The sequence below is a fragment of the Episyrphus balteatus genome, chromosome 3, assembly GCF_945859705.1.
Source record: "Episyrphus balteatus chromosome 3, idEpiBalt1.1, whole genome shotgun sequence".
Lineage (NCBI taxonomy): Eukaryota > Metazoa > Arthropoda > Insecta > Diptera > Syrphidae > Episyrphus > Episyrphus balteatus.
In genome coordinates, this window is record NC_079136.1 from 113,943,742 (window position 1) to 113,957,684 (window position 13,943).

Sequence of the window (13,943 nt, forward strand, 5' to 3'; positions counted from 1 at the left end):
GAAAATTTTCTTAAAAAAAAAACTAATGATTTTGTCATGTATTTTGCCAGTACAAAAATATTTTAAGCACGGTTCAGCAAAGTAGTTATGATTTAAGCCCAGTATCTTCTGACATAATGGTGAAATGGCTTAACAGGGCTATTCTGGAGTTGTGATGCTCACAAGTCACAATTTTTTGTGAGGTTTTTTTTGTGAGGTTTCTTATGAGGTTGTCACAATTTCGTATTCTGCGAAAAACCTCATAAGAAACCTCACAACAAATTCACCACGATAGAGGTGAGTTTCTTAATTTGACAACCAGCTGATTTGTCAGATAAAAAAAAAAAACAATATTCAATTCACATATTTTAGAATTAATAAACACTCAAGGAATTAATAATTTATTTAACAATCCCAACTTAATTTTTGCATTCGATTATATAATTGCACTTGTTTATAGGAAAAATGTAAACTTGGCGCAGTTCAAGACATTCGTCGAGATGGACTCCAACCTATAGTGTACCAGGCAGTCAGAGAGACTCAAAAGAACGTGTAACTCATCAAAAGATGAGATTATAGTTTGGAAGTGTTTGGATCACCGGCATCGGATGGCATAAGTAGTTACCTATTACAACGGCAAGTAGTATTGATTGCATTAAAATCAAGTCATGCACAGTAAGTGAATGCAATCCTTCTCCGCTTTTTGTAAATGAAGATTTTTACTTTTAGGAAACCAATGGCTCTCAAAGCGCCCATATTAGGTTGATCAATTGAAGAGTGAATGTGAAAAGATTGCCACTTTGGCTTAAAGTATCGGCAAAGGTGCCGCAACCCCAATCGCTATCCCGAAACTTATTTCGTTCTCATCCAAAGCAACAAAACTCCGCAATCTTGTCAAAAAAAAGGACGACAAATTGGTTGTCCGTCTTGGTGGCAATGAAGAACTACAAAAATTTGAACTCTCTGGTTTGCTGGTACTGAGAATCTGATACGTTCAGACGAATTAAGCTGGAAAACAAAGACAAACATGGAATTTAAATACGAACGCATAAATGTTGACAAATAATTCTTCAAAACACGCTCACAAATCGGACTGAATAACCAAGCATATTTCATGCACATATGCATGACATATTACAATTATCTAACAACACTTCCAACTAATGGATTTCAACCTCCTCCAAATCATTTATATAAGTAATTCAATTTCACTTATGAATAAATGGCTATTTATCAAATTGAATATACTAAACAACCTTCGATGTAGACAAATTTCGTCATCAACAATAACATCCATACACCTTATTTACCAGACCGAAAATTTCAACTCGAAGTATGCTGTAATTATTAGAACTGCCAAAAAAATAAGTAATTTCTCCCTTGTTTATATTATTTCGAATGAACATTAATAGTTTTAAAATTAATATTTTTCAGCAAACAAAAAAATATTGGAAGATCAAACCAACTACAATTATGGAATGGATCATTCACGACCGCGTCCGTCTGATTAGAAAAAAAATGGATGTTCTGTACTCAATCTGCTGGGGCTGCATTTTCGTTTGTTCAAAAAAAAAAAAATGAGGTAAGCCAAAAAAACAAATCAAAATTACCTAATACAAATTCATCATTCCAATCTAATGCAGGAATATGGAGTGATCTGAAAAGGCAATTTCTTGGTTTGGGCTTTCAAGGCCATATTAGTTACATGGGAAATCACATTCGCACATTTGTTTCCTAACGTCATTGAGTTCCTGTTAGATGCTCTAATATTCGATGTGATTTTTTGCAAATGGGCGAGTATACGTGATACCTCTCGACAAAAGTGCAACAAAGCGGACTGTTGCAATTTACTCCAGAGGACGTTGTAATTAACTCCAGAGGTTTGGACTAGCAGAACTAACATTCGATTGCTGGTTCCGAATTCGACACCCATGTGGTTTGCTGATGTGTTTATTTTGGCGGGTGGGCTTATTTAGTTTTGTCTTATTTTAAGAGATAACAAAGTATCTTTTAAATGCAACCAAAACAATATATTGTGATTGGATGGAAGGTTAATGACTGTTCGAGTATTTGTTGCACCCTCTGTATAGGTAAGATTGAGAATTAATTCTTTTTATTGAAAGAATATATAATATTTTCTTTTCAATTTTAAGACAAAACTACACATACGCAATTGATTCTCTTTGTAGTCGAGAAGGTACTCAATGGGCGCATTCACAAACCTAGGTGCTACGTAGGCGAGTTTCAACTAGCTTTTGGAATGCGAATTTGCACTACAAAGCTAGGTGACAGATGCAATAAAAAAAAAATGTGTTTTGAGTGGTTTAAATAGCTTTTTTTCTTTGAAATTCCTCAATTTCCTGATTTATATTCACATACTGCACAATTAATTTTATTTTATATGCTTTTTTCATCAATTCCACCAAATTTAAAATTCAAATAGAATTTGTTTCCATCAAACAGCTGACTGAGAAATGTCAGCTAGCTTTGAAGTCGAAAATTTTTACCCTACGTCGGAGGGGAAATTTCAACTAATTTCTTAGCTCTTTTCAGCCAATCAGAACGAGTCGCTACGTAGCACCTAGGTTTGTGAATGCGCCCAATGTTGGGCCCATTTTCTTTGCATTAAGAATTGCCGAGAGGTTTATGAAAGAACACAAAGCAAGAAATATTATTTGGCTGTCGTGACAAAGTTTTTGTGTCCCCATCTTAAAGAGTATACAAAAACTCTCCATCTGTTCTCATCGGTGACGGAGGAATCAACACTTGCACCAGGTCGTGTATATTAATATGCTTGTAAGACAAATGGAGCTTGAACGCTTGTCTTCTCTTGAACTCCAATTCGCCTGCCATTTAGTAGATGGCGCAAGCCCACGTATCTGAGAAAAAACATTTCAAATTTATGATTTTGGTTGCATTCATACGTTATTTTTATTGTAAGATGCGTTTTAATAAAATAATTTTTCTAAAAAAAAAAATAAAATTCTCTAATTTCTAGAATTTAGGAAAGATTTTTGTAAATCAAAACAAATAAATTTTTTCAACAGAGTCTGCGATTGGTGATCTTTTGGTGAATTTGAGATCGGTAAAAATAAAACTGAGACACACAGTGTTTGCGGAACTTGGGGTATTGCTTATTGTCTGGTAGTTGCATTGGCTGCATAAGTGCATACGCTAATGCTTTGGCATTGACTTCTTGTTGCTATTGCTGATGTTGCTGCTGTTGCCGTGGGTGATGATTGTGAGTTGGCCTTTGTTGTGTGGAATGACTGCGGGGCTTCCTATTTAAAGGCCTGAATCATTGACAATTGGCCTTATTTGTATCTTGTGGTCAACTGGAGGCTGATTTTGGCCTGTTGATTTACTGTGTCAACCTAAGAAAAATAAAGCTTTTGAAAATAGTCTGATCTAAAAATCATGAATTAAGAGTTTACCCGTGATGACTAAAAATTGCCAATTAGGCTAAGGAACTTCAACTACGGACGTCATTAAACTCTGTTTATTATTTTTAGTGTTTGGGGCTGATACTGAAGTTGTTGTAATTGTTGTATGCGCACTTGTCGATGATGTTGCCGCTGCTGCTTTTAAGCGTTTTGCTAAATCATTGGTGTCTCTTAACGTTTTCAAGAGCCGCCGACGACGCGTTGCAATCTGACAAATTTAATTAGCTGTTTTAAAAATTTTAACTTTTATAAAAATCTTACTTTTCACTTTCCGATGAAAATTCTGCAATGAAATGCAATAAAATAAGGTGTAATACCATTTTTATTGACTCAAAAATAAAAAAACTTAAATTATTTGTTCTCAAAACATTTTATAGAAATGAAAAATGTCAAAACTCTAGTAATTTGTGAGTTGTGACCTGCTCTGAAGGAGATCACAATTTTTACAATTTTTATGAGGCTCACAAGTTGTGAGGTTACGCCAGAATTCCAAAAACCTCACAAAATCAAACTCACCACACCTTATGAGGTTCTTGTGACTGTGAGGTTTTCGTTAGAATACGAAAAAGTCACAAAATCGAGTTTAACTCGAGTTATGAGGTTATTGTGACTTGTGAGACATCAGTGAGGTTGCCCAGAATAACCCTGTAAGTTTAGCTCTATTAAACTGGGCTGAACCAAGGCCTATCTGACGAAAGTAATGATTAAAAATTTAAACCAAAGCTGAACTGACAAATTTTTAAACAGGGCCCCTGTTCTGTAAGTTCATTACCGGCGATAAACGATTTTCAAAGTCAAAATCTAAAATTTCTTTCAAACTCAGAATTACGAATTAAGAATTCAGGGTATTGGTGGTTCGTATGAGTTTGACAGTTCGTTTACCACATTTACCATTTTTCCAGGTTACACCGTTTCATGAATACGCCTATTATGGTTTTGAACTAAAATTCTTTTATTTTGATGAGATAAAATGGATTTCAAAGTCATTCAAATATTTTATCGCCAGTGATAAAATTTACAGAACATGGGCACTGGTTCTTTGAGGGTATTCTTTTACTCTGTTTTAGGTATACCACAAACGTCACTTTATGCAAAAAAGTGGACAATTTTAAAAAGTTTTTTTTTTTTTTTAAACAACAAAGAAATTCGGAGAAAAAAAATTTAACAACAACGGCCACTTGTTGCAAAAAGCCAAAAAGTGAAAATTTTCAAACTCATTTTGTGACAGCTTTTCCGAAACAAAATTAAAAATAATGATGCAGAAAGCTTATTTTTTGGTTTAAAAAACATTTTTTGTAGTTTTTTCCAAAAATTTGCTTTTGTAAAATTCCAAATTTTCACTTAGGTCATTAGGTGTGTTTTTTATTACCACCGGTCTCAACTGGACAAAAAAACGCAGTCGGGGCTAGCAATTTACATATTAAATGCAACAACACTTTAGCCCCTTGGGCTTAGTTGTTTAGCCCGGAGAATTCTCTGGGCTTAACTTTTTCAACCGATTTAAATCTGTGCTACCAAATTTACTTGTTCCTAAATTGTTTAGAATTTGTTTAAAAACATCAAAACTGATGTTTGGAATGACAATTATTATTTTAAATATTTATTTAATAAAGCCTGGTACGCTGCTCGCGCTAAATTTTAGCTCCCATACAAATTATCGAAAATTTTTAGCCGAGATAAAATGGATCCCATACAAGTTATCGATAACTTGTATGGGAATTTTATCTCAGCTAAATTTTAGCGCGAGCAGCGTACCAGGCTTAACTAGTTAAACTTTTTTTTTCAAAAACACACAAGAAACCCCAAAAGCGAAAATTGTCATACTTTTCGCTTTTATATTTGTTTGTGTCAGCTGATTTCGGAACATTTAGTATGCAGTGCTGCCAATTTTTCTCGCTAGGCCCCGAGTTGTTTTTTTTTAACCAGTTAAGACCGGTGGTCTGTTCTTTTATTGAATAAAGTTAACTATTGTTGTTATATCAAAAAAATCGTTGTATTTGTTTTTGTTAAATTTTGTTACAAAATGTCAACTTTGATTTAGGAACGACTAATGTTACATTTTGTTGATCTGTCAAAACAAAATTTTTTGAGATTAATTTTATGAATGAATAAACAAGAAAGAATTAATTTGGTACTGAAATAATTCTTTTTAATTGAATTCTTAGCAAATTGAAACAAAAATATGCATTCAATAATTTCAAATATGGAAACAAACGAAATTCTCTTCTCACATCATCCTCCCTCTCTTCCCCATTTAGTTGTGTTTGACAGATTAACATTGAAACTCAAGTCCAGGAGCTGAGTTGGAAAAAGTAACAAAATGTAACTATTTGACACTTCAACACTGGATTTAGGAACGATGTTGTGACGTCACGATGTTACACTTTGTAACTTTTTTCTCATTTAGTAATGATGAAAGTTAACTATTGTTAACAATAGTTAACATTGTCGAATAAAAGAACGCACCACGGTGGTAATAAAAAACACACCTAATGTAGTGTGAAGAAATATTTATTTAGTATATAAATACTTGATTTTTACTGTACAATCAATTTTTTTCCAACATTCTTATAAGCTTGTTTTTATGAAAACTAAAATGACATCACACAAATTTTGAATGTTGTTTTTTTTTATTTACGGTTTGTCTCAAGTCGATTTTAATTTATAAAAAAGTTCATAAGAAATGTTTATTTAGAACAAATAAATAATCCTTACAATAAATTTAATAAAATGATCCACGATATTCTCCTCTGCCTCCTCAATCCTTACTCCAAACGCTTGCCAATTGAAGAATTTGTTGTAAGAAACAAAACAACTAAACAAATCTGTGTTTTTTTTTCATAAACATTTTTTTGTCTTTTAAAAGATCTCCGATGCTGTGTCCACATTTTTACATCCTGGTGAAAGAAAAATCCTTCAAGATATAATTCGTATCATCAATTTACATCGTGACATTGCCAAGTTTACAAAAATCTATGGCTCCAGTCATAATCAGGGACTAAGTACATCTTTAGTCGATACAGATGGTAAGACTGTCTGGGACTTTGAAATATTGCATATATAATGTCTTTAGAGCCTCTGATTGATTGATTGTTGTTTGGGGTGTAAGATGCACTGCGACCTATAAGATATATTTTGCCCCCCTTTTAAGCTAGCTGAGTTAGTTCCTCATTTTATAGCTCCTCCTCTAACCTAATTCCTTTCAGAAAATTGAGTATTTGGGGTATTTTGATAGATTGTAATTTTTCCTCTTCGACCTGGTAGCAAGCCAGATGTTTGAATCTTTGGTGTATTAGTGCATAGCAACAACTACCCAGAATGTGATCTGGTGTTTCTTCTTTTTCGTTACAGAATCTACATGTTGCACTATTTACTAGGCCCAATATGTTTAGGTGTCTCCTTAATTTACAGTGGCCCGTGAGGAGACCAGTGATTAATCTGAGGTTGTTCCTACTTAGACTGATACAGGATTTGAAACGCTCTTGGTTGTAGTTCCCGAGAAGCATTTTGGCCTGTCTCAGTTTTGGTAGTTCTGCCCAGTTTTTGCTGTCCCTCCTGGTCTCCTTGTCTAGTTTTATTTCATTTTTAATAACATTTTCTCCTATTCCGCAATACGATTCGGGTCCCATTCCCGTTTTTGCCAAAGAGTCCGCCTTATCTTTCCCCTGGAGCACAAGGTGGTCAGGTACCCATTGGAGAGTGACTTTGTTTATTTTGCTAAGTTCGTTGAGTGTTCTTATACACTCCAATACTAGTTTGGAATTGATTTTAATTTTATTTATTAGTTTAAAAAAACTCTTAACAGCATCTTATACTTAAATAATACATAAAAAGTAAGCAATATTAAACCTCATTATTTTAAATTTATTGAAGTTTCGTTCAGTTTTTAAGTTAATAGGAAGGCTATAAAGTTGAAAACCTTTATATATCAAGTTTTTTTTGTGTGCAGCTCTTCTATAAAATGGAAGTCTAAAAGCGCCGGTATTTCTTAATTTTTAAAAGGAATTTGTTATAAAGCTTACGTTTCGTTGTAAATATGTAGGATACAATTCATATTTGATAACGAAGAAAAAAATAACAAAAATAATAAAAAATTATTAAAATTATTTTTATTTTAAGTGGAGCGATTGGTAAGGGTACGACAGATCTAACTGATGAGCCCACTGTCGTGCGTGGGCGAAACGCTTTATAATTTTTTGGAGTTGAGGTCACTTGAACTTATAAATTGAATTGATTCATATTTAATTTTAAAAATCATTACAAACTCATTAAATTTAAGTCTTTGTTCAATATTTAACCATCCGAGGGCCGTTAGCATGTCAAATATTGGTGTTCTATATTCGCACTTAAGCACTGTCCTCATTGCCCTACTTTGCAGTACTTAAAATTTTCTTCTACTTTCACTATTGGACTTGAATATTATCGACGAGCAGTAATCGAAGTGTGGTAGAATCAATGTATTATAAATAGTCACCGCACAATTTAAAGTAATATATGTACTTTCGGATTCTATTAAAATTTAGCGCACTGATTATAAACATGTTCATTAAATTGGAGTTTATTGTCGATAAAAATACCAAGATATTTTATTCTATCCACACATTCGATAGGTTGATTATTTATTAATATGTTGGCATTTAAACCACAGGTATTTAAGCACATGCACATGCATTTAGTCTTAGAGACGTGGAGTTTTAATTTATTTTTTACAGAGCCAGTTGTTAATTTTTTCAATTTGATTTTGCATTACACTTTCACAAGTCTTTAAATCATGACCTACAACATAAATCGGGGTATCGTCTGCAAATAATGATATTTTTACATATATACAAATATAGTTTTCACGATATCGTTTATATATAAAAGAAATAGAATTACACCCAATTTCGATCCTTGTGGCACACCAAGATCAACCTTTATTTTTCTGAAAACGTTTCATTCACCTTTACTTTTTGGAATCTTTCCGACAATTAACTTTTAAACCATTTCTGTTCAACTTCACGAATACCATATTTATCAAGTTTTTCAATTAATTTGTATCTACCGTTAAGTTTTCCTATACACTCCAATACTAGCTTGGAGTTGATTTCATAGGATTTCAGTGCTTTTAGGGCAACTTGACTACAATGGTCAAAAATAGAGCTAGAACCAAACCATACTTTTCTAAAGGATTTTTGTGTGCTTAGTCCGAATCCGAAGTCAAAGTTTTTCTGGCAGGTCACGTTTTTGAAATATGTACTTGGATATTAACAACTCAAAAACGCGTTTTTTAGGTACATTTGACGTCGAATTACACCACCGTAATATATTTTTTTTGCAAATCTTTTTATGCAATCTCAAAACGCAATATTTTATCGTCCTAAATATATTTACTTTTTTTTCAAAATCAATTTTGTTCACAAAAATTGGAAAAAGAAATTTATGATATATCAAAATCTTTGTACACAATCATAATGAATGGTTTTTTGATCCAAATTCCAGTTTGCGACTTCTGATTTGGGTTTTCAAAAGCAACATATTAAGGAAAAACGTATATTTTTGATGAAACATCGAAAATAACTTCATTGAAAATTAGTTTTTGAGACCTTACAGTGCAAATAGTTATGAGTATAGCTTAAAAACTAGACGTGATAGAACAAAACTTTAAAGAGTTTAGAATTCAGCACACTAAATTCAATTAAAATCACCAAAGTTCTTGGTCTAGGCTTTTTTTTGTTTTTGCCGGCCAGTGCTATCAGACATAATGGCAATGTTTTTGTTTTGGTGATTTAATTCGAGTTTAATTTCTGCACATTTTCCAATGGCATTTACCTCAGCTTGAAAGATACTTGGAGATTGGCCCATTGGTACAGAGAGTTTGGTACTAGGCCCAAAGACGCCTGCACCTGTACCTTCTTCTGTTCTCGACCCGTCTGTATACCGATGGTATTTTCTTTAAATGAGTAGTTGATAGATTCACTTGCCCAACTTTTTTTACTACTGAGATGTATATTGTAGTTTTTCACAAAGTTATAGTTTGTGACCATAGGAAAGTCAAGGAAGTTTTCTTCTGATGATCTGGACAGGAATTCTCTTTATTTCGAATTTTAAGATTTCTCTTCAAATAATTTATTAATGAAAGATACTCATTATATTTCCCAACGTTCCGACTAAGATTTAAGTCTTCTTCAGAAGGACTTTTTATTACTCTCTAATGATATTTGTATATTTTTTTCTGTTTAATAAAAAGCGCCCCTGAAGAAGCCTAAAATCTTAGTCGAAACGTTGGGAAATATAATGATTATCTTTCATTGATAAATTATTACGAACAAAACAGCTGAAAAGAGAAATCTTTAAATTTCTATTACTTCTCCATCTAACCTTATAGGTTTCATACGGGGAAGAAGTCTTTTTTGATATGGTATAATTGTTGTCTTGGTAGGATTGATGTTAAGTCCAGTCGATAGACACCATTTCCGATTTTTTTTTATAATCTGCGCGCACTAAAGTTTTTTTGGAGATCCTTAATATGAATCAACACAGTGCGAGTGTTAGGAAAATTACTTTAGCTCTTCTCCACAGACTTGGTACATGCCCAAGTGCCATGCTACTATGAAGTATGCTAATTATTAACGGCATCAGGTCTTCCGCCCCTGTTTGTAATAAAGCAGAAAAGATTCCATCAACACCTGGCGACTTAAAAGTTTGAAAGGTGCTTATCGCCCAGTCAGTTCTTTTGCCTGAACAGATATGTATCTGTAACTAACTTCCAGTCTGTTTTGTTAGGTTTGAAAGGTATACTTTCAATAACATTTCTTGTCATTGAAAGTGAGCCTGGGAGGTGTGTGTTAAGTAACAGAGTCGACCTTTGTTCTTCATTTTCAGTAAAGTTACCATCATTGTATCTACGCGCTAGCGACGTTATGTTTTGGCTTTCGCTAGAGCCTTGTATAGTCTCGCTGCTCCTGGAGTAGCGGTAATATTTTCACAAAAATTCACGAAACTATTTCTTTTTGCTTTTTTTTTAGAGCCTCTACAAAATGGATTATATTTGAAGGCATTCGCCAATGGTATTGAACTTGTTTTGGAAACATATTTAGAAGAAATCACTGAACTGGAACGTCGCTACTTGCAAAATCCTTCACAATCCCTATTGTTCATCTTTCAAAAGATAAATGTCTTCCAACCATTATTTTTGTTTCTGCAAAAGTTAATTCGTGGCATTCGAGCTCAGAAACTACATGGTTGCGCTATAATTCAATATTTGCATCAGAATATTTTACATGGCGATCGAAAGATCAATGCTGCCATCAAAAAGTTTGTCCAAAGATACTCTCTTCTCTCTTTTTTCGACTTGTTAATAAAAATTTTCCTTTCAGAATCCAATCAACAGTGAATGTTGTCTTTTTGAAACAACTAACTCACTGGATCTTGTATGCAAAGATCGTCGATACCTATGGCGAGTTCTTTATCCAATGTTCAGAATCTCGGAATAACAGCACAATGGGCAGCGAGCGATGTACTTCGTCTGGCAGTGGAAAGCACACTGCAAGTACATTATCAGTAAGTTACTTAGCACCGTTTCATTCTTAGGAAGTATTTTTAAATGCGACACACTTTTAGGACGCTGCAAGTACTTATGCCGAAATCTGGCGATATGACATTGCTTACGAATTTTTGCCACATTACTTGTCATCTGCCTGGGCTGAAAAAGTTCTCTTTATTGGACAAACAGTTTTGATTTTTAAAGTTGACAAAAATCGACTAAATAAAAATGCTGAAATGTGGAATATAGATGTTGGCAAGAAGGCTGCTTCGGAGGAGTCTCTATGGAATGAGAATGAACATATTTTCTTTAAGAAAATCCAAGCCTTACAATTGGATGAGGAACTAAATGTTTCTCATTATGAACGAGTTATCGATGAGATAAAATCATTTGTTACAACAAGATTGTCGGAAATTGCTGTCAATCAAGCTGATTTGGTGCAACAATTGAAATTGATTAAAGATTTCTATTTGCTTGGACGGGGTGAATTGTTTTTGGAATTTATTAAGAGGACATTTGAATTTCAATCTGGATCGACTGATGAGAATAAAATTCGAGATATTGTTAAAGCATTTGAGGTATAACCTATAATAATTGTAATTTTACAGGTCAAAATGTTGGTTGGTCTGAAATAATATAACTCCAATTGTATTACATTTCTATCCCTTTGGACATCGTATAAGATGTAGATATTCTTAGATTAGATTCTTAGAATAATTTATTTTCAAGTTAATGAGGCTTCTGTCCTTTTCACAATAATGAATGCACTTGTGTAATATTTGAATACTAAAAATTCAACTATAAATACTAATTCAAAAAATAGGATATACAAAAATTCATTTATTTTTCAGACATCGGCTCATGGCATTGGTATCACAGATGAACTCGAACAATTCAGCATTCAAGTTGGCAAATTCAACGAGACAACGAATACCTTAAGCTTAAGCGATTTCAACTTCTGCCAGCACATGCGTTTGCAGTATAAAATAAGTTGGCCACTTCACTTGCTATTCTCGCCAATAGTCATTGAACGTTACAACTTACTCTTTCGATTTCTATTGCTAGTCAAACGAGTTCAGTATCGAATTCACTCGATATGGCATAATGATCTTCAAAGTGGTCGTATTGGTGAATTCGTAAATCCTCTGGGTAGAAATCTACGAAATCAGTTAATGTTTTTTGTGGATAATTTGCAATATTACATTCAAGCTGATGTTTTAGAAAGTAAGTTGAATTCGAGTTTATGTGTAAATGATTTAAAATTAAACTTTATTTTTTTCCAGGTCAATTTAGTATTTTAATGAATACGATTTTGAATAAAGCTGATTTCGAGCAGATCCAACGTGCCCATTCGGTATTTCAAGCAAATATATTGAGTTTATGTTTCATGATAAACGATGTGAGATATGAAATTATCACACAAAAGGATTTTACGAGTAGCTAAAATGTATTTTCTTTTTCTATTTCATAGGAAGATTTTACAAAAATCAGTTTCCACAGATCGATACGATCAACTAATCCAATATTCATCACCCTACAAGACGTCATTAAATTGTGTGAAGATTTCTACAATACAGTCACATCGAAGACAATGGACAAAGTTGAAAAGGATAATCGTATAATGCTTTTGGATTCAAGGTTTGATTTCATTATGGATTTGATTTGGCTTGGAAATTTGTGTTTTTTTATTTTTTTTTAACATTGTAGCCTCGCACTTCTTATGGATCAATTGATTAATCTTTTGGTTGGATTAAAAACAGCACCCAGCTCTACGCCATTATCTCAGTTATTGCTGCGTTTGGACTTTAACAACTGGTTTTCTCATCATCGAAAGAGTGAACTTTATCAGGAATTATTTGCAGGAATTCAGTTAGAAGAAAAAATAGAACAAAGTTCATAAGTAATCTTTTTATTGAAGTGAATTTTAATAAATTACTTTTTTTTGTTTTGAAATGTAATTGAAGCGTTTTGATAAATTTTTTGTTTTGATATTTTATTAATAACCATGTTTCAAAACAGACAAAAAATGCCATTTCTAGCAATTCCTTATTCCTTTATTTTTTCCTATGCAATGTTCCTCAAGGACTGAAAAAATTTTTTTTCTTATCAGGCATTATAACTAATACTCGTTCGAATTTGAAAACGGAAACGATAATTGAGTCCGTACGGATTAAAAACGTTGTTCTGATTACCATTCGACTTTTTTGTTGGAGAATATTGTTTTCCGTTAGCAAATTGTTACCCGGATTGAAAACGGCAAGAATTTGTCGGATTGTAGATCCGTTCATTTTTGGAAACATCTAAGAATCCGCAAAATCTGTTCGAATACGGAATTCGGAGCAGTTAAAAAAACAGTAGAAAATAGAATTCGAATAGAAATCAGAACAGCCTTGTAAGATCGCTCATTCCTTGTTTCCCTAACTCGACTGAGGCGGTTATGGTTTGTGGCAACGTATATTCGCATAATTGTTTTAATTCTATGTTTTCGTAGTAGAATTTCGCTTTGAAATGAAACTACATGACATAATTTAACCAGTGATGGACAGTTGTATAATAATAATAATAATTTTAACTATCATTCAACTCTGTCTGTCTATGGCCATGATACAATCTTTGTCTGATTTGTATAATGTTGTCTGAAGAAGGTACTGTAAGCTCAATGAATTGAAGCTTAGCATAGATCGCCCAAACTATTATTCAACGAGAGAGGGAGAGAAAATCTAACATCGACCAAATAAATATTCATACTCCGACATACATATTTTGGAAAAAAAATCATCTAATCGCTACAGACGCAAATATTTATCGATTTTAAAGTATAAGGGATAAACAACAGAGTTACGCCGCATCTCGGCCAAACGCGCAACACACCAAATTGGACAGAACATCAAGGTATATCGTCCTCCTCAGGCCAAAACAAAAAACTTGGTAAGTTCGGTTTTCTAAGTTAATCGCTGTCGTAATTTGTAACCGAATTCAACATTTATCGGTTGGAA

The 13,943-nt window shown here is 33.2% G+C and overlaps 1 protein-coding gene and 2 long non-coding RNA genes across 5 annotated transcripts; 2 read left to right on the plus strand and 1 right to left on the minus strand.

Moving 5' to 3' along the window:
• The first annotated feature begins 144 nt into the window (after window positions 1-144).
• Window positions 145-2,186, plus strand: LOC129915702 (uncharacterized). Of its 3 annotated transcripts, none has more exons than XR_008772357.1 (6): window positions 145-276; window positions 440-654; window positions 709-1,347; window positions 1,414-1,561; window positions 1,623-2,069; window positions 2,133-2,186. It is a non-coding gene; the product is annotated as an uncharacterized LOC129915702 (long non-coding RNA). The 3 variants fall into 3 exon arrangements; XR_008772358.1 differs by lacking the exon at window positions 145-276 and having other exon boundaries at window positions 310-654; window positions 709-1,176; window positions 1,247-1,347; XR_008772356.1 differs by lacking the exon at window positions 145-276 and having other exon boundaries at window positions 310-654.
• A 699-nt stretch (window positions 2,187-2,885) lies between these two features.
• Window positions 2,886-3,759, minus strand: LOC129915701 (uncharacterized). The gene is made up of 3 exons (XR_008772355.1): window positions 3,684-3,759; window positions 3,414-3,630; window positions 2,886-3,353 (listed from the first exon to the last, which is right to left on the minus strand). It is a non-coding gene; the product is annotated as an uncharacterized LOC129915701 (long non-coding RNA).
• Window positions 3,760-6,032: 2,273 nt separating this feature from the next.
• Window positions 6,033-12,905, plus strand: LOC129915800 (gamma-tubulin complex component 4 homolog). Its single transcript, XM_055995488.1, has 9 exons — window positions 6,033-6,221; window positions 6,289-6,448; window positions 10,430-10,718; window positions 10,781-10,964; window positions 11,025-11,525; window positions 11,799-12,171; window positions 12,231-12,346; window positions 12,419-12,585; window positions 12,655-12,905. Exons 1-9 carry the CDS (start codon window positions 6,153-6,155, stop codon window positions 12,845-12,847), a joined length of 2,052 nt encoding a protein of 683 aa, XP_055851463.1. The 5' UTR covers window positions 6,033-6,152; the 3' UTR covers window positions 12,848-12,905.
• The last annotated feature ends 1,038 nt before the right edge of the window (window positions 12,906-13,943 follow it).